Consider the following 19,237-nt stretch of genomic DNA (forward strand, 5'->3'; position numbering starts at 1 on the left):
CCTATACTGACACATTCAACAAAGTGGTTCCAGGTCAGAGGCCAGGGGTGAGAGATCAGCTCAAGCACTCACACAGTCATACAGTAGTCAGGAAGTGGTCATGTGACAGAGGTCATGGCCCTCACTCAGTCACACTTCAATGTTGGGGTCAGGGTGAGGAGGTCAGTTAAGAGACACATAAAGTCACACTTTAGTCTGGAAAGTGGTCAGGGGTTGGAAGTAGGGTTGGGAAATTAATTCAGACACTCACACAGTCACACTTTGGTCTGGGCAGTGGTCCCCAAAGGTTCCCCCCTGCTCCTTGAAGATGATGAGGTTCCAAACAGCCAGGAACGTGTCCTCGGGAACATGGAAGTGGAAGAGCTCGGTGCTGGCAAAGGAGCGGAAAGGACTCAGCTTGCGGGGTGAGCAGGTGGAGTAATCAGTCAGGAAAAGGCCTCCTGGGAAGCAGGAGAGAGAAAGTAGCAGGGCAGGACAGAGGGCATTTCCATTAAGCAACAGGTATACCAGTCTTCCTCACCAATAGCATCAATTCTACAAACGCTCTCCTCTGAGCCAGGAACTGGGTTTCAGGCTGCAGATCTGAAACCTAGCCATATCTGGTTTAATCCTTATGTTAATCTTATTAATAATTATAAAAAACCCTCCTTTTACAGATAAGAAAACTGAGGCTCAAACCTAGACCAAACTGAGGATGCAAACCTAGCTCTCTCTAAATCCAAAACTAAGACCCTTTCTTTGACTTCACAGCTGCCCCTCATTTAGGAGCCATTTTCTCCACTTACCAAGCCTAAAATAACAGACATGTGGAAGGGGTAGGGGTGTGTGTGTGTGTGTGTGTGTGTCTGTGTGTGTTTTGGCATGGGCTCGTAAGCCACTGAGCAGGCTGGAACTCCACCTGTGGGGCTTGGGAGTCAGCATGGAACTGTGTAACTTCCTTGTTGATTTTCTTCCCTTTTCTGTTCCCCTGTGGTTAGAAGCAGTAAAAACCCTCAGCAGCCTCACAAGCACTGCCTGTATACTGGCTCACGGCAGGAGAGGGGAAGGGAAAGTCTGGTACAGCTGCCAGAGGCCTGCTTGGGTGGCAGAAGCAAGGACAGGAGCTGGCAGGCCACCATGAGAGTTCCCAGGAAAGGAGAATTGTCAGGCCTCCCGGGTCAGAATGTGCAGCCAGTGGGCAGCGGCCAGGGGAAGGTTCCCTCAGAGGGAGGCCCAGTGAGGCAGTGAGTTGGTGACCCAGTGGATTTCAAGCCACTTGGGAATATTCAGAGCATGCCGGGCTGGGAGGTGGGAAGTGGTCATCCCGCATTAAAATGCTGAGATACCTGATCATGATTATCAGGAGCAGAGCCAAGATGAGCAGAAGTCGTGTCAGCAGCCAGCCAGGCAAGGGACTAGAACGGCTATCACAGTAGCGGTAACCCAGTAGCAGACAGGGGAATAGGGTCCCAATGGCAGGCAAGTCTCCCAAAGTAAACCTCTGGGGAATCTGACTGCTCTGGAGACTTCAGACCAGCCTGAGAAGCTCAAGAGGATACTTCCAGGACAGGTGAGAAGGTGGGGAACTCAGCAGCTTCAGGACAGATGGGGGCTGTGGTAAGGACGACTCTGGAGGGGCATTTTTAGCCAAGCAGGAAATATTCTCAGAGCTTCCCTAGTCCAATCTCCCTCTCTGGAGATGGGAGAGATAACTCCAAAAATAAGGTGTTTTTGAAATAAGAAAGGGAAGGAGAGGTTGCTGAAGGAGGAACACTGAACCGGAGCAACTCCAGGGGTCACCCCACAAAGCTGCCCTCCATAGCTGGGGGCCATTGGAGGCCGTGGACTAGTCTGTCCAGTTCAGACCACTCTGTCTCAACTGTCAGGAGGGAAAACTTGCCACCTCACAAGATGAGCACTGCCCAGGAAGCCAGAGAGGCTACCAGTGAGCATTCAGAGAGTGATAGAGATGCATCCGAGAGGGACAAAGGGAAATGGAACCAACTGATGAGGGAGACAGGTTTCCTAGGAATCCTGGCTGTGCTAAGTAGGAGGCAAAGCTAAGAGGTAAACAGCCTGGATACTATTGTTAGAAGAAATCGGAACTGTAGTGCGCCTTCTGCTGGGGTTAGGGAAGGGCTGCTCCTCCTCAAAGCTGGTACCAGGGATGGGTCATCTGATCAGCCATTGCTACTGTTAGGAGAGATGTTGGTCAGTCCCTCGGTGCAGACCCTCAGAGAGCTAGTGGTGAAAAGCAGCTTAATGACCATTGGGAAACATGGATAGACAAGCACAAAGGACAAGCACAAAGATCATTGTGATTCAAAGGACCACAATATGGCCTGGAGAACTGGGGAACTAGCTAAGCCATCCCCACAGTGGCCAGGGGCTACAGAGGTCAAAGAATAGGCTGGCAGGATAAAGGAATGAGCAGCAGCTGGGAATGCTGGGAGGAACCTGGAAGAAGTTCTGAGGGCAGATGCTTGAGAAAGGGTCCGCAGCCCCATTCACTCCAAACTTTGGTATGCAGTTTGAACAGGGCCTACTAGAGCTATGTCCAGAGGGAGCATGAGTGAGGCCCTTACCAAGTTCAGATGAACATGTTCCGGGCTCCCCAGTATTTCTATGATGAAGCTAGGGTAATTCCCACCATCACCCACACCACACATACACACCACACACACACACGTAGGCTGAGGTTGGCCCTCCTAGTGATAGCATTAGGTAAAATAAAAGCTCATTTTTTTGAATAGCAGGCATGTGTGGGTCCTCGACTAAGCTCAAGGAAAAGATCCAAGGATCAGGAGTGGGACTACTGGACCCGAGATAACTTCCATTCCTGAAACGAAATTGAAGCAAATGATAAGCAATATGCAGCCCTGTGCTATGATGGTCCTATGACACTGCCAGCCTCTCCTCAGGCAAAATCCATCACCACCATTAGGTCACAGAGCACCCTGTACTTCGGTCCAAAATTGCCAAGGCATTATTAATAGCACTAAATGCAGCCCTGCCTCCATTTGGACGTACTGGCACTCTTTTCCAACTTCATTATAATTCTCCCCAAAGCACGTGAACCTGCTTCTGGGCAGTAGTGTTTTCATCCACAACTTTCAGCTGTATATGTTCTGTGGCCATCGGTCACCCTACTCCCCTTGCCAGTCCAATGCTTGCTCAATGGGCTCATGAAGAAGCCATGATGGCAAGGGATGGAAGCTAGGAACTTGGCTCAACAGCACAAACTCCCCTTACCAAAACTGAAAACCTGACTGGCTACTACCTCTGCTGAGTGCCCAACTTGCCAGCAATAGTAATCAACACTGAGTGCCTCCACGGCTCCTTCCTTTAAGGGGACTGGCTGCAGGTGGATGGATAACATATATTCATTATGGGAGGCACCCAACACCGCCCTCACCCTTGGAACTATCAACTGCTGAGAAAAGATCCCCAGCCCCACTCACAGCTTCAGTGATCTGTCCATATGAGGAGCAGGCAGAGCTGAAGAAGAATATACATGGGTCACAACATGTCCCCTCCCCTTCATACCATAACACAGGCACTCAGAAGACACACTGGCTCACATGCACTCTACACACATTCATGTGTCTACACTCAACAACACACAAGCATGTACACATGCTGCCAGCCTTCCTACAGCTCCCTCAGTTACACACATAAACACATAAGTGACCAGACATCTCTGCAGGAGCTGTGACCTTTCACGTTTGTACACTGAACCAAGCCCCCAGAACTCACTGATACCCACACTCTCCACCCCCAGCTGCTCTGTCAGCTGTTATTTCCAAAGATTCCATCAGGCACATCTCCATCTATCTAGAGTGACACCTACCAGAGGTGGCTACGGACTTGGGGCATGAAGACTACAGTCATTTCATGATGGAGCCATCTTCATGGCACATTCCCTAGACCAGGACACCCCCTCCTCCTCTCACATTCCACCCATTAAAAAACTGGACCTCTCTCTCCCCTGTCCAAGTCACTTCCCGACCGGAGGGTGGCCCTTGGCTGACAACCGGCAAATAAGGAACAGTTTGTGGATAAAGCCCCCTTGTGGGCAGACAGGGGAGACAGGAGGTTGTGCTTTGAGCCTTTTCCCAGTTGGGTCTGTTTCTCTATTAGGTATACATTGCAGTGGAAAAAAATATACTAGTATGAGATAGGAATTAGGAAACTTTTTTTTCTAGCCCCAGCACTGCCATTCACAAGCTATCTGACTTTGGACAAATTGCTCCCTCCCTGAGCCTCAGTTTCCCCATCTGTAAAATGGCCTCCGAGTTTCAGCCCTGCTCTAAAAGTATCAGGGATTATTCCTAGGCAAATCAATCTTCTCTGGAACAAGAATCATTACAAGAAGAAAACTCATTACAATGGCAACTAATCCATATTCATCTGTTTGCTATCTATTATCTTTAAAACTCTTCTTCATGCTATTCGAATGCATCCCCAATATCTCAAAGGTTTAGGCTATATATTCCCACACTGCACTAGAGGCTTCTGATGTGGGCCTGTCTCTCCCCCATCAAACTTTGTAAGCAGGAGCAAAGCCCGCAAGATTTCCCTGGAAAAGCAAGAGTCAAAGTGGGATCAGGATAGACACCAGAAAAAATCTTGGAGTCTCTGTCCTAAAAACTATAAGCCACCTGCTGAGCCTCAAACCCAAATAATTACCACTCTTTTGACCCTGACAATCCCGCTGTTGTGTAAGACCTCTCTCCTATTTCTCCCACTTGCTCCCCAATGATCTAGTTCCCCAGGTCCCACCTCTCCTGAATCTCTCCAGCCCACCCCTCCCTGCCCGAACCCCATTCCTGTCTCAATCTTTCCTGCTTCTGCACTCACCAGCCCCTGGGCCAAGGACAGAGAACAGCAACAGCAGCAATAGGGCTGGCGGCAGCTGAAACCCAGCCTTGAGTCTAGGCTGGGAGAGGGGCAGAGTATGAGAGATGGGGGGGACTAGCGGGGGAGACTTGGGTAAACACAGAGATGAGGGCAAAGGCTGAGATAATGGGTTGGGCTGGGCTGGACACTGGGGCTTGAACAAGGGCAGGGAGTGGGATGGAAGGAGGGGCTGTGACGGGGACTGCTGCCAGGACCCAGGTTGAGCCAGGGCCTTAAGCAAACACTGGGAATGGGGATGGGACAGGGTCTGGACTGGGATTTGTGACAGGGGGTGGAACAAGGGCCGAGGCCGGGATGGGGGCCAGGCTAGGGGCAGGGACTGGAAGGGGGTCCTGGACGGGGACCCAGGCAGCGGCTGGGGCCGATTTGGGAAGCGGGGCGAGGGCGGGGCCGGGGGCCAAGGCGGGGATCGGGATAGGACGAGGGGCCGGGACAAGGGCTGGGCCATGGCCCGGGGCGGGGGCGGGGCCGGACAGGCCAGCGCGGGGCGCTCGCAGAGCTGACCCGCGGCTCCGCTCCCCACCCCCAGGGGGTGGCCTCCGGTGTCCTCGCGGGCCCAGCGCGGGGGCCGGGGACCTGGGTGGGAGTTCAGGCCTGGGCGACTCCGGGCTGCGCTGAACCGGCGATAACCAGGCCCCACGGCGGCGGCCTCGGCTTGACGTTGGCGTGACGCCCCGCCCCCTGCCGGCTCGATTGGTCCCTGTCAGTAAAGCCCGCCCCCGCCCTGCTCCATTGGTCCCCAACTTAGTCCTGGTGGGCTTCGAGGACACACAGACTCCGCCCCCGCCCCAGCTACCGGAGTCCCTGCCTTTCTCACCCCAAGCACAGAGCCCGAGGCCCCCTCAGATCCTCATAGCCCCCAACGACCGCCCCACAGATATCTCAAGGAAACCCTATACTGACAATCCCAGACTTCCCCCGTACGCACAGATCTCCGCAGATCCTACCCAGACACTCTCTCACTGAGATTCCGCAACACACACCCCACTTTTCAAAAGTAAACCCTCTGGGTTCGTCCCCTCGAGGCCCAATGCAACCCCCTCAGGAGACCTCACCCACCGGGGAGGGTACCAGACTGCCGTTGCCACGGAGACTACTAGGCGTTCCGGTTGTCCTGGTGACCGGTGCCTACTCTCCAGGCCCTTGTTCCAGAGGCTTCAGTCAAGCTCCTCCCTCGTCGGCCCTGGACCCTTCCTCCCTCCCCACTTCCCCAGGTCAGACCAGAGCTCCTTTGTGAAGTTCTGCAGATATCCAAGTCTCCTCCCCAAACAGCAGACTTTCCGGCAAGTCATTTCAACACAGCGCCTGCAGCTGGGACTCATCCACAACCAACAGCCTTCCCTCCCTGAGGATCAACACCTCCCCCTGCCATCCTAAGGCAAGGCCTTAACCTAAGGACTTGTAAAAACCTAGCCAAAGCCCAGAGGTAGGTAGTTTATCCAACAGCCCTCCCTCTCCTCCCAATAACACCTCTGTCTCTCTCCCACCCCTCAGTCCCTTCACAGTCTGTACATGGTGGTGGTGGTGGTGGTGGTGTTTGAGATGGAGTCTCGCTCTGTCACCCAGGCTGGAGTGCAGTGGTGCCATCTTGGCTAACTGCAACCTCCACCTCCCAGGTTCAAGTGATTTGCCTGCTTCAGACACCCCAGCAGCTGGGACTACCGGCGCCTGCCACCATGCCCGGCTAATTTTGGTATTTTTAGTGGAGACTGGGTTTCACCATGTTAGCCAGGCTGGTCTTGAACTCCTGAACTCAAGTAATCCACACGCCTTTGCCTCCCAAAGCACTGGGATTACAGGCGTGAGCCACCATGCCTGGCTCACATTCTGCACTTTTCATCCTTACTCTCCTCCTCCACCCAATCCTCCTTCCCTTCTCTTTCCCCTTCCTCACCTTCCATCCTCTGGTTCTCCACCCTTAGGTACCTTTTCCCTGTAGCTGACTCTGGTCATTTTCCTCCCCATAATCCTACCTCTCCCCCTACTTCCCTTCCCAAACTTTCCCTTCAAAAAGGTTCTGATGAGTTTAAGGAGTGATATATCTAGTGTCTCTAAACATGAGGGGAATGTAGGGAGCACGGAAAGTTAAGGCAGGAATACTCAGGCTGTGTTGAAAATGATGACAGGCCTTGAATACCAGGGCCAAGAAATTTAGACTTAGTCCTTTAGACTGAGTCATGGTATGTTTATAAGCCACGAAGTGCCAGTGATGGGTTTGCACTTTAGAAAGATCCTGATTGGGTCAGGAAGGAGGACTACATCCTTGCAGGATAAATTAGGCATATCCCCTCCCAACAGCATCCTACACTCACCCCAGCACAACATCACTTTATTTGTATTGCCATTGTTGGTTAATCGGTCTCTCTCTCAGACTCAACTCAATCTAGAGCTTAGGAAAAGCATCAGATTAGGTTCTTTGTAAAAGTGTAAGTTACATAAATGAATGGAAGAATGGGTGAATGGATTAAAATGCTGTGGATGGAAGTAGAGGGACAAAGTTATTACACAAAGGTTAATGATGATGCAAACTTGAATAAGATTGGAAGGGAGAGGAGAGAATGCATTTGGAGAATATTTAGAAGATAGGAAATACACTCATTGGTGCCTATTTGAAGATGGAGTCTAAGGGAAAAAGAGAAGACTAGGATAATTCCAAAAATTCAGTTTTGATGCCTGTGGAAACACCCAGTTAGAAATGACCAGCAGGGGCCGAGTGCAGTGGCTCATGCCTGTAATCCCAGCACTTTGGGAGGCTAAGGCGGGCAGATCACCTGAGGTCAGGAGTTTGAGACCAGCTTGACCAACATAGTGAAACCCCGTCTCTACTAAAAATACAAAAATTAGCTGGGCGTGGTGGCACACACTTGCAATTCCAGCTACTCAGGAGGTTGAGGCAGGAGAATCACTTGAACCTGGGAGGCGGAGGTTGCAGTGAGCTGAGATTGCGCCACTGCACTCCACGCTGGGCAACAGAGTGAGACTCAGTTGCAAAAAAAAAAGAAAAAGAAAGAAAAGGCCAGCAGGCAGGTGGGTATGAATGTGAAGTACAGGGTGGGGTTGAAAAAGGTCTGAGCTAGAAATATGGATTTAGGAGTCATTGGCACATAGCCGGAAGTAGCTGAAGCTTTGAACATGAATGACATTATCAAGGAAGGAGGATGTGTGTGGTACCTAGACAAAACCAGGCTACGTGCAGGGTCTTGCATTATGTGACATAGTATTCCTATGCACTCTCAGGAGCCAACCCCAGCTTTGACTTGGTATTCCCAGTCTCTAGAACTCCATGGCCTGACCTCCAGAGTTTTAAGATATGCCAAGGACCCTGTTCTTGGACTGGCCAAGTGGCTATGTTCAGACTCCCTCCTGGGACATGGTTCTCTGCTACCATCTACTGATGGGATTCTACTTCAGCCTTTCAATCTTTAAGTTCAACTCCCTAGCAAGCCACAGCAACATGCCATATGAGGTCTGGACACATAGGTGAAGCTCCTGGATCACACTCTAAGACCCAGAGCTCATGTTGTTTCCCTCTTATATCTCAGGTGCCCCGAGAACCTTATCCAAATTCCATAATGTACTGCGAACCCTGGACTCTGCCCTGACTTGCAGGCCCTCTTAATTCCAACCTAATGAAGCCTGTACCCTGTTCTACCACTAGATGGAAGCAGATGAGGTCACAGAAGAGCCTCATACCACCGTGGATGCAGAGGAGCACCCCTAGTCAAAGGACCCGTCTGCTGATGACTTACGGGAGAACCATATCTCTGAAAGCTTCTTGGAGCCTTCCACCTCTGAGACCCTCTTAGAGCCCCATATCTCTGAATCTCCTTTGGTGCCAACCCCTTCCCAGACCCCTTTAGTGGGCCATTCCTCTGAAACCCATCAGGAGCCTTCCATCTCGGAGACCCCTTCAGAGATCCCTACCTATGAGGCTTCATTGAGTCCCATCTCAGTGGTGCCAAAGAAACACCTAACTCTTCCTCCCCAATCAGTAGACTATGTCTCTCTGCTTTCCTCTGATACTGTGAAGGAAGATCTCTCCTCTGAGTCTTCTTCCAATGAGGTCCCATGGACAAGGAGGTCTACCCATCTCTCTGAATCTGAGAGCCTTCCAGAGCACTCCATTTCAGGCCCTTCAGCCCAGGTCCAAATGGATGCATCTGAAAAGCAGAAGGAAGAAGCAGGAGAGACTGAAAAGGGGGTAGATGCCAGTGACAGCACTGCTCACACAGCCCAGCCTGGACACCAGCTGGGCAAGACGAAGGAGAAGAAAGGAGTTAGCCGTAATTGCTCCTGTCCTCTCCCCTGTCCTATTTTCATTACTGTTCACTGTCCTTGACTCGCTCCAGGAGGAGGAGACTGGGTTACTCTTGAACCTGACCGCTTCTCTTAGTTTTAGGGCCTCCTGGTTACTCAGCCCCTCCCATCCTAGGTTACACAGCCCGCCCAGTGGTCCCTGCTAAGCAGGCAGAGCTGGTGGAAGTGGCTAAGGCAATGCACAAAGAGAAGTTTTGTGCTCAGGTGAACAGTGTTTTCCAATGGGAGAAGGATGCAGCCCTGAATGCCATCCAGACAGGTGAGCCCATGTGGTCTTTCAGAGGCCTGTGACAGGCCATCCTCTAATCCAAAAGGATCTGGGAACCTGAACATTCAACAGATAGCTGCCCCTTTTAGAAAGGGCAATACCACCTGCCTGGAAAGGGTGCAGGCTAGTGGGCCAAGGAATACAAGGGTGGATGCAGACAAGAAGTGGGGAGATTCATATAAAGCCCAGGTAGAGACAGGTAGCTGAACTAAAATTATTGAAAATAGAAGGGTCATGGGTCCACTCCAGATATAGGGCCCAGAGAGCCTACAGACCCTAAAGCAGAGATGGCCCAGGACCCTGGACAGTCCCCAGGAGACTTGCTGTTCTGACATGACAAAGACCTTAGACCCCCTGGCGGAACTCCATTAAAAGGCTGTCACCCCTGCATGCCAGGCCCATGCTGGCTACCCAAAAGCTTTGAGTTTCCTTATAAAAGGGGAGAGCCATGTCCTCTGGCCCTGCTGTTTCCAAGCCTCGGCCTACAATTAGTATTCTTGGCAGTCCTATTAGGGGCATGCTATGTACAGATGAGCTTATAAAAACATGCCATCCTGTGTGTAAGCATGTCTACCTGTGTTATGGCAATTTATATCTATAGGGATTACCTTCAGTAAGAAGGCCACCCTGACATGGTATAAGGATTCTGGTATTTCTAGACCGAATTCTGAATTTATTTTGGTCCCTCATACTTCCTTTCCCTTTATGATGTACAGCTATAATGAAAGGCCTAAAATATAAAGACAACCAGGTAATTCTAAATGCTTATCCCTCCTCCATGAAATTTACTTTCCCCTTTCCCGTACAGGAACCCTCCAACACTCCAGCCTTGCCACCCCCACACCACCACCACCAAGCCAAGAAAGTCATAGTGATCTCATTTGTTTTCTAGCCTCAATTCAGGCATTGAAATAGCTTTGTTTGCTTATATTAACATATTCAGTTACTCTTATTTGCTTGTAAATGCTGGCTGGCAAGGTGGCTCACATCCATAATCCCAAAACTTTGGGAGGCTGAGGCAGGAGGATCATTTAATTGCCCAGCAGTTAGAGACCAGCCAGGACAAGATAGTGAGACCCTATCTCTACAAAACTAAACTAAAATAAAATTAGCGAGGCATGGTGGTGCACGCCTGTAGCCCCAGCTACTTAGTAGGCTGAGGTGGGTGGATTACTTGAGCCCAGGAGGTCAAGGCTGCATTGAGCCATGATTGTGCCAGTGTATTCCAGCCTGGGTGACAGAATGTCTCAAAAAAAAAAAAATGCAGGATGTGTTCAGTCATCTTATTCCCCTTCTCAGAACCTCCTGTCTACTCCCCACTCCTCAAGGCCACTGTATTTCTTTTTTCTCTTCAAATTGAATGTCTTCATCTTCCTGTTTAAACAGGAAGTTTTATAAAGAAATTTGTGTCATTCAACCCTGAACAATTATATTTGAAGTCCCCTCCTAGTAGTGGGAATGTTGAGTCCTGGGTAGTCCTTAACAGTATATGTGGTATGTACAGAAATATCAAGTGTAACCTTTGCTTTTATTCATTCAACAAACATTTATTGAGCACTAACTGTGTGCCAGGCATTGAGCTAGCTATGGAAGTGGTAATGCTGGTGGGGGTTCAAAGACAAAATACTTTGTACTCTAATGAGAAATACCAATAAATAAAAGGACAATTATAATTCACTCTAATAATTGCTATAATCAAGGTTATCCCAGACTGCTGCATGAGCAGAAAAAAAGGGACATCTTATCTGGAGTGTTTGAGGAATAATAAGCCTTGGAAGGAAGGACTTCTCAGCTGATATCTGTAAGATAAGTAAGAAGAGGTGGCCAAGTAAAGAGTAGTGTAAGATGAGACAGGACAGGGTAAGGCACGGCAGGAATCTATAGCAATGCACTATGCCTGATGCATAGAGTGCTGGGGAGAAGAGCCAGCTCAGCTCCAGAAGGGCAGAATTGTGCAGGTATTTCTGTGCCAAGCTAAAAAGCTAGGATTATATCCCGAGGGCAACTGAGAGTCACTAAAAGATTTTAAGTAGGACAATAACATGAACAGATTTGTGTTTCTGAAAGATCACTCTGGCAATCAGATAGACCAGAGAAAGACAAGACTGGAGTTGTTAGGCTGAAAGGAGGTGTGGAAAGGAAACTGAATACATTGTGAGGTACTAGTCATAATCCAGGTAAGAAGTAGATGGATGTAGGTGGAGAAAAGTGGACAGGTTCAAGAAATGCTAACAGACTGAGTGTGGTGGCTCACCTGTAATTCCAGCACTTTGGGAGGCTGAGGCAGCCTGATTCCTACACTACACTGACTCTTACACTAGTGCTTGGGTCACCTGAGGCCAAGAGTTCAAGACCAGCCTGGCTAACATGGCGAAACCCCATCTCTACTAAAAATACAAAAAATTAGCTGGGTGTGGTGGCAGGCACCTGTAATCCCAACTACTTGGGAGGCTGAGACAGGAGAATTGGGGTTGCCCTGAGCCAAGATTGCACCACTGCACTCCAGCCTGGGCAACAGTGAGACTCTGTCTTAAAAAAAAAAAAAAGGAAAGAAATGCTAACAAAGTAAAAATGACCATTGAATCACCGGATATATAGGACAAGAGAGAGGAAAATGCCGGGAATGACACCTAAGTTTTTGGCATAAGTAAGTGATAGGATGATGGTGCCATTCACTGAATGCCTGAAAAAGGGTAGATGCTTGGTAAGCATGTGTTGGATGAACAGAGGACAAAGGATGAGAGCCAGGTTTGGAGTGAATAATTGGGTATAAAATTTGAAGTGCTTATGAAACATGCTGGTGCAAGAGTCTAGTAGACAGCTAGCTATATGGGTCTGAAGCTCAGGAGAGAGGGCTAAGCTAGAGACATTGTTCCTGTAAAGACAGCTGTGTGTTTTATGGAGACATACTACGCATAAAGAGATGTCATCATGCAAATGTGATTGTGATTGTGGAACTGGACTGTGTTAGACAGAATCAAAATGGTATCCCAGGTAATGTCTCCTCCCCCTGCCAGGCCTTGTCCACCCACAACAGGAAGGGATTCTGGATTCAGGACAGAGAGTAGAGGGTCCCACTGGAATCCACAGCCACCTTCCGATTGTCCCACTTTAAGAGCACTAACACTTGTAATAGAATCTGAAGTATAGTTGCCAGTCTCCCTGTTCAAACTCCAGTCTTCATCTGAATGCTGGGTTCTGATTCCTACCCTAGTGCTTGGACTTGACTCCTCCCCCGCCCCCTGCCCCGGGCCCTCAGAGCAGGCCTTGATCCATGGGCCTCACCTCCTGCTTTTTAAATGCATTCTGCTACTCCAGACAGAATTCAGAACTCCCCTAGTGGATTCCTGGCTCCCGCCCACCCTCATTGTGACTGCCTATACCCTGCTCTCTCAACAAAGCCTCCCTGGTGTAAGGGGGCACTGGCACTACAGGCAATCAGCATCAAGACAGAAGCAGCAAAGCCAAAAGCCACATCTGGACAGGCTTTAGATCCTGACAGACTATGGGTAAGATAGGAAAACTTAATCTGAGGCACGGAATTGTGAATTGTGGCCCTGACCAGAGTCAAAGACCAGAGGATGTCACTCTCCTTAATCATCTTAGGGGAACATCAGGATTATGCCTGAATACTGGCTCTCTCTTCCTCTTGAAGGAATTAGCTCATTTGTTTAATCAGGCAATCTGTGTTCTCTCAGGAACTATTCTGTGCCAGGCCCTGTGCTAGGATGAGCGATATGGGTGAAAAGACAACTTCCTTGAAGAACTCATGGACTAATGGGAATACAAGGGAATGATCTATTATAATGCACTGTAACTTCTCCTGTCTGTCTGGGCCCCTCCTCTTACCATCTGTAGCTCCTTGTGCTACTCCTATCCATATACAGTGCATTATAATAGACCATTTTTGATGGAGGTGACATTTCAGCTGAGCCATTAAGTGGAACTAAGAATCCTACACCTGGAGGTCCCACTCCATGGAGCCTCATACAGGATTCTTGGCTAGAAGTTGCGGTACTCTCAGCTCTTATGGATGAGAAAATCTGAATGTTAGGTGCCATCTGGTTAGCCTCCCACAGTTGCACAGCACCACCCTCACCTCAAGACTAGTCACAAAGCCAGGGAGTCAGAGCTCACTGCTGAACACCAGCTCTCAAGGGCTGTGACCTCTTGCTGGTGCCTACTCTCAGGGACGCTTTTTAGCCTCACTTTCCTTTCCACGCTTCCTTGCTTAGCCTCACAATGTATAATTTTTGGTCTTCACCACTCATGACTGCTACCTACCCCTTTCTCCTGACCCTTGAAGAGCCTTTGGCAGCCCCTCTTAAGTACATAGAGAGCATTGCTACAATAGCACTAGGAACACAGAGCGAAGTATTAAGGTACCAACCTGGAGATGTGAGAGGAAGCCCTTCTCCTGCCTTCCAGCACCAGTGCTGTCCAACCTCCTCCTCCTCTTCAAGACCTTCAATAACCATGCACCTTAGAAGCCAATCTTCATTGTCTGTACATCTGGCCCGTAATCTTCCCTTTCCCTCACCTTAGACGCTTCAAGTAAACAAAGGGTCTAAAGGGCTTTAGTGGAGTGAGGGGAGGAGATGAGAATCCCCGTGGTTACAGAGAACTCAGTGATATTCATGTTCATCCTCACACAAAATTTCATCTATAATCTTCCTGCTCAGAAACTGAAGACTCTCTTGAGTCACCTCTGGCAGGCTGACAGAGATGGAGTAGATCCTGGGTAGAACAAGAACTGAAGCCACTAGTGGGGTAATGAGCAAACCCTGAGGAAAATGAAAGTCTAAGAGGTAGAGGCGAGGACTTCCAGGTGGAGGTAAAGATACCTGGGAGTGGGGAAAGGTAAGTTCCCCCCACCCCTCACCCCCATCAAGGGATAGGTAAGACCAGTTCAGGGAAGCTTAGTGTCTGACCCGCCCGGACCCTCGTTGCTTGAACCCCAGAGAGCGACCGAATTACACCAGGCAAATAGACAGTTTAGGAGTTCAGGCTTTATTGGAGAGCCTCCGGGCGGACTGGACTCGTGCCGGGGAAGAGTCAACAGTCTCGCGCCGGCTTTCTTTGTTCTGCGGGTTTTATAGAGGTAGAGTGACTGGGGGAGTGGGAAAGCTGGTGTGTCAGGTGGCGATTGGTTAGGTTGGATGTCGCGCGGGAAGTCTGCTGTGCAGGAGTTAGTGGGACGGGAAGCTTGTTAGGCAAGAGCTGACGGGGCGAGTAATGATTAGTTAGGTCTGTTGCTGGGCAGAAAAGGAAGAGGGGCCTTTAGAGCGGAGAAGCCGAGTACTTTCTACGTGGCTGGGACCTGGGTGGGGTGATAGGGGGGCCCCGAGGGCCTTCTGCCAGACACTTAGGATTTTTTTCCTTCTCACTTTTCCTTATTAATCCTGTACACCTAGGTCTCTACATTGGCTGGCGCTGCCCCCATTACCTATGGGACTGTTTCCGGATTGGGAATAAGTCCAGATGCTTTTGTGGACACTTGTTGAGAGAGCACTGGATCATCTCAGGTAGGGGAAAACTGACTAGCCCCTCTCAGGTGTGGAAGGATAACTGTACTCTGTCATGTCTTGGGAAGTATGAGAGAAAGCATGTGTGAGTGCATAGGGAGCGGGACGGGGGGAATGGAGGAGGGGATTGGCATGACAAGGCAAGGTTCTATCAGATGCTGGTCTAACTCTAACCACAGACATATCGGTGCCCTGCAAGGTGAGCCAGTGCCGCTGCCTCATGTTCTGCTTTATCCCATCATGCCCAGAGGAGGCGGGTGAGTTCTGGCTCAAGAGACGGGCCACCTTTGACCCCAAGGCCTGGAGGGCCTGATGTCACTGCAAACATAGCCACGAAGAACATGCAGCCAGTGGGCCCCATCCCTGCAGGCATCATGGTAACTTCTAGGGCAAGGGGCATATTGGGAGCGGGGTAGGTGGGAATAGGATGTAGCCTGGGGATAATGGTGGGGAGCAGGTATGAGAGCCTTGGGCATGTGGTCAGTGAGGAAGAGGTGAGAATGTGGTCAGCTCCTGGGAATGCCGCCATTTCCTAAACTCTTCTTGGCTGCACTTTTGCCCCAGGTTGTTGCTGCAGCTGTTTTGAGTCTAATTTCCTCTGTGCGGCCTGTGACCGGCGCTGGGAGGAACATGAGACTTTCTTTGAGACTCAGAAGACCCGGCATCGAGGAGGGAGGCCTTACGGTGAGACAGAAACCTGGGACGGGAGCCATTCCAGGGTCTGTAGTCAGAAGGCCAGGTAGGAAGGCTCCCATCCTCAACCATCCCCTCTAGGACTAGCGCATTCCCTCAGCCCACCTCCCCACTACCCACCCACCCACATCCCACATCTGTACTGGTTTTCACCCCCAGGAGCAGACTACATACCTTTGGCAGAGATGCCTGTCCTCCGAGAAGCCATCCTCAGCAACTCTGACTTTGAGGCCCTGCAGATACAGGGGCCTTCTGGCCTTCCCAGCTCCTACCCTAGTCCCCTGGGACTCCCTGGCCCACACACCTTCCAGTCTAGCCCCCCATCTGACCCCCATACCTGATCCTTTCACTTCTGCTCTTCCCTCCTCCAGGGACAGACACTGTCAGCAACTGGCACAGGCCTTTGTGAGTCTGGCCCAGATCAGCAATAAAAGAGGAGTCACTGGAACCTGACTTGGCTCTATATGGGGCAGACAGATCCCAGCCCAGGGAGAGACTGCCTAATAACTTAGAGTGAACACTTCTTAGGCACAGTAGAGAGCCTGGATCCTGCCATCTGCCTCCATCACACCCACATTCAAGCTGCCTGCTCTGATATCAGAAGGAAAGTGGCTTCAAGGAATCCAAGAAGGAAGAAAGTCTCAAGAAGGATAGAGTGGCAAGTGATGTTAAATACAGTTGGGGCACCAATAAGATAAAGACTGAAAAGCATCCATTGGGTTTTGTAATTAGAAGATCTTTGGGAACTTCAGACAGTGCAGTTTCACACTGGCACAGTGGAGGCAGGAGTCAAATAGCAGTGAGTTTCAAGGAGTCTCTTAAAGAAGCTTGGGTGAAAAGTGCAAAAGAAAAGTCAGACAATATCCAGAGGGAGTTGTGGAGTCAAGGAAGCACTTTTGTGGGAAGGAAAAGGGAAAGAGGCCAGTGGACAAAGGGACCTTGAAGGACCCAGAAGAGAGAGGAGAGATGCCTGGTGAGACAGGATCCCAGAGATGGAGGAAAGGGATGAGGTCAAGACAGAGGTGAAGGGATTTGCTCTGAACAGGAGAAACATCACTTCCTATCACCAAGAGGAAGGAAGAGGATAGAGCCTTCCTGGAGTTTCAGGGAACAGGAACCTGTAGAAGTTCCCCTTTGATGGCTTCTATATGCCCTGTGAAGTAGGAGATAAGACCAGCCATTGGTCCAGGGGGAGAGGGATAAGAGTGGGTAGAAAGCAGGAGACAAGAAGAGAAAAGGGAAGGTTTGGGAAGGCTAATGTAGGGAACTGGAGAAAAACCTGATCAGTGGGTAGTTTAGGATTCAGGCACAGTTGGAAGTGAGAACCTAGTTAGAGGAGCAGAGAAGCCAAATATTTAATGGGTTGGTGATGGGAGGATAATCAGGAAAACGAAGCAAAAAAACGCATGAGGATATGAAAGGAGCATACGGCACCAATAGGGAAAGAAAGTGATGCCAGGAAGCAAATGACAGATTGGAAAAGGGAGCAATCAAAGGAAGAGAAGTCTGTAATGAGGTCCAGTAGCAGATGCAGAGGCAAGGGTTGAAGTACAGGAGACATTGTTCAGAGGCTGCAGAGCATAACATCTTTCAGATGAGGGCAACTGTAGGTGATAACAAGTGCTTGGAGTAGAGAAGACTGTGGGCCAGGAATCAAAATCAGTGAATGTGGGAAGTGACTAGGAAGTCCATAGATTCTTCTGGGAGTAGGAGATTCAAACACTAACGGGCTCTGTGACCCCAGGCAAGTCACTGTCCCTCTTTAGGCTGAGTTTCTGGATCTGTAAAACAGGAATAACCTCTGTGTTGCCTGCTTTCTATGAGAACCAAAGAAATAACTAATTTCAAAGTGCTCTGTATCCACCTACCCTCCAGACCGGCCTACTTCCTCTTCCTAGATCCCAGATCCACTTATCCCTTTCCCTTCTCCAGGGCAACTCTAGGGTCTCCCAGTGTCCCAGAGGCACCACAGAGAACTGCAACCTCTGGGGCCCAAAGAGGCCATTCTATACTTCCTCACAGTTGGGGGGCCATCTGTCCCTCCAAGGGAAGGAATGCAATCTGGACTCCTAGGATCCCTGGGGAAAATCACGGAATCAAATGTCTGCCCTTTTGAGGAGAAAGGACTTTTTCACAATAATATAGCTATACAAAAGAGATTGTACTATCTCTAGAAGCAAAGAGTTCCCTGACAGTGGTTATATGCAACATGACAACCATTCACCTAAAACTAATTCAACTAATAGTCAATAGTAGAGTTAGAATTACTATGATAAACTCATTGAAGGAAATAATATGCAGCAAATGAAAAGTATATTTACAAAGACTATGTGAAAGTAAAGATTACACATAGGTGAATATCATATGCAATACATATTATTATATATTATGAAAAAATGACAGGAAACACCAAATATTATTCATTCAACAATTACTGAGCACCTATACGTATCAGGCCATGTGTTAAAAAAAGAAAAACCAAACAAACGGTGGTAACTTGTTCTATGTGATGTTAGACTAAAACTTTCCTAGTGTCAATATTAGCATTTTGTGACCCCATGTTTCTTATGTCAAAAATATATTATTCCAGACCGGGCGCGGTGGCTCATGCCTGTAATCCCAGCACTTTGGGAGGCCGTGGCAGGTGGATCACGAGGTCAAGAGATCAAGACCATCCTGGCCAACATGGTGAAAATCCGTCTCTACTAAAAAATACAAAATTTAGCTGGGCGTGGTGGCTCGCGCCTGTAGTCCCAGCTACTCGGGAGGCTGAAGCAGGAGAATCGCTTTAACCCGGGAGGCAGAAGTTGCAGTGAGCCGAGATCGCACCACTGCACTCCAGCCTGGCAACAGAGCAAGACTCTGTCTCAAAAATATATATATATATTTTAAGTAGAGACGGGAATATATATATATTCCAGTATATATATTCCAGAATACATATATATATAAATATTTATATATATTCCAGTAGTGCAAACCTGACTCATTGAAAACGCCCAGCACCGAGCTAACTGTATCGCACACCTTTTCTGATTCGAAAAGGACAATGAATACATACTCCTTTGCTTATTATAATAGTTGTGCGGCAAAGATAGGACACTCCTATCTCCGGTTGCTGAAAAAAAGAAATGCAAAAACTGCAGAATTTCTAACCTACGGAGTGAATGCGTTAACAAGAACATAGAATTAAGAAATAATTTCCCTTAGATGAGTACATTAAAATCTGCGAAATGCTCAAGGGACTGAAACTGCCCTTATGGAAAAAATGCAGCGCATCAGCCCCGCCAGTTAAAAACAAAACAAAACAACAAAAGCCAAACTCCTTCCCGTTCACCTTTAGCCCACCCCGTGTGGTTCTTGGAGCCAATAAGCGCCGGATGGCCCAGAGCCCCGCCCTCCTCCTGGCTAAAGCGGTGACAGGGTCTAAAATAGCTCTTTGTGCAGCAGGTGACGGAGCCCCGCCCCCTTCCTCCCCGCGCACCAATAGGTACCAGGCCTGAAGAGGACAAGCCAAGAACGAAAAGCCCCACCC

At 49.3% G+C, this 19,237-nt stretch overlaps 2 protein-coding genes across 5 annotated transcripts in view; one reads left to right on the top strand and one right to left on the bottom strand.

The window, feature by feature from the left end:
• TMEM8B (transmembrane protein 8B) overlaps window positions 1–14,121 on the bottom strand; it is a 33,745-nt gene extending 19,624 nt beyond the window's left edge. For 3 of the 4 annotated variants that reach the window (XM_012463335.3, XM_021671526.2, XM_012463337.2), the window contains exons 1-2: window positions 4,840–5,567; window positions 251–440 (exon numbers count right to left, since the gene is read on the bottom strand). In XM_012463335.3, the coding sequence (XP_012318758.2) occupies window positions 251–440; window positions 4,840–5,347 (698 nt within the window). In that variant the 5' untranslated portion in view covers window positions 5,348–5,567. Of the gene's footprint in view, window positions 1–250; window positions 441–4,839; window positions 5,568–13,874 lie in introns of those variants that run through there. The other variant, XM_012463343.3, reaches the window with a different exon arrangement.
• Window positions 1,053–17,554, top strand: FAM221B (family with sequence similarity 221 member B). Its single transcript, XM_012463350.3, is given in 7 exon segments — window positions 1,053–1,549; window positions 8,558–9,152; window positions 9,332–9,475; window positions 14,899–15,009; window positions 15,189–15,386; window positions 15,574–15,693; window positions 16,074–17,554. Coding segments are annotated over 6 exon segments (1,206 nt in total). The 5' UTR covers window positions 1,053–1,549; the 3' UTR covers window positions 16,112–17,554.
• The last annotated feature ends 1,683 nt before the right edge of the window (window positions 17,555–19,237 follow it).

Source organism: Aotus nancymaae, unplaced genomic scaffold (genome assembly GCF_030222135.1).
Source record: "Aotus nancymaae isolate 86718 unplaced genomic scaffold, 86718_ANA_hifiasm-v0.15.2.pri h1tg000003l, whole genome shotgun sequence".
Taxonomy (NCBI): Eukaryota; Metazoa; Chordata; class Mammalia; order Primates; family Aotidae; genus Aotus; species Aotus nancymaae.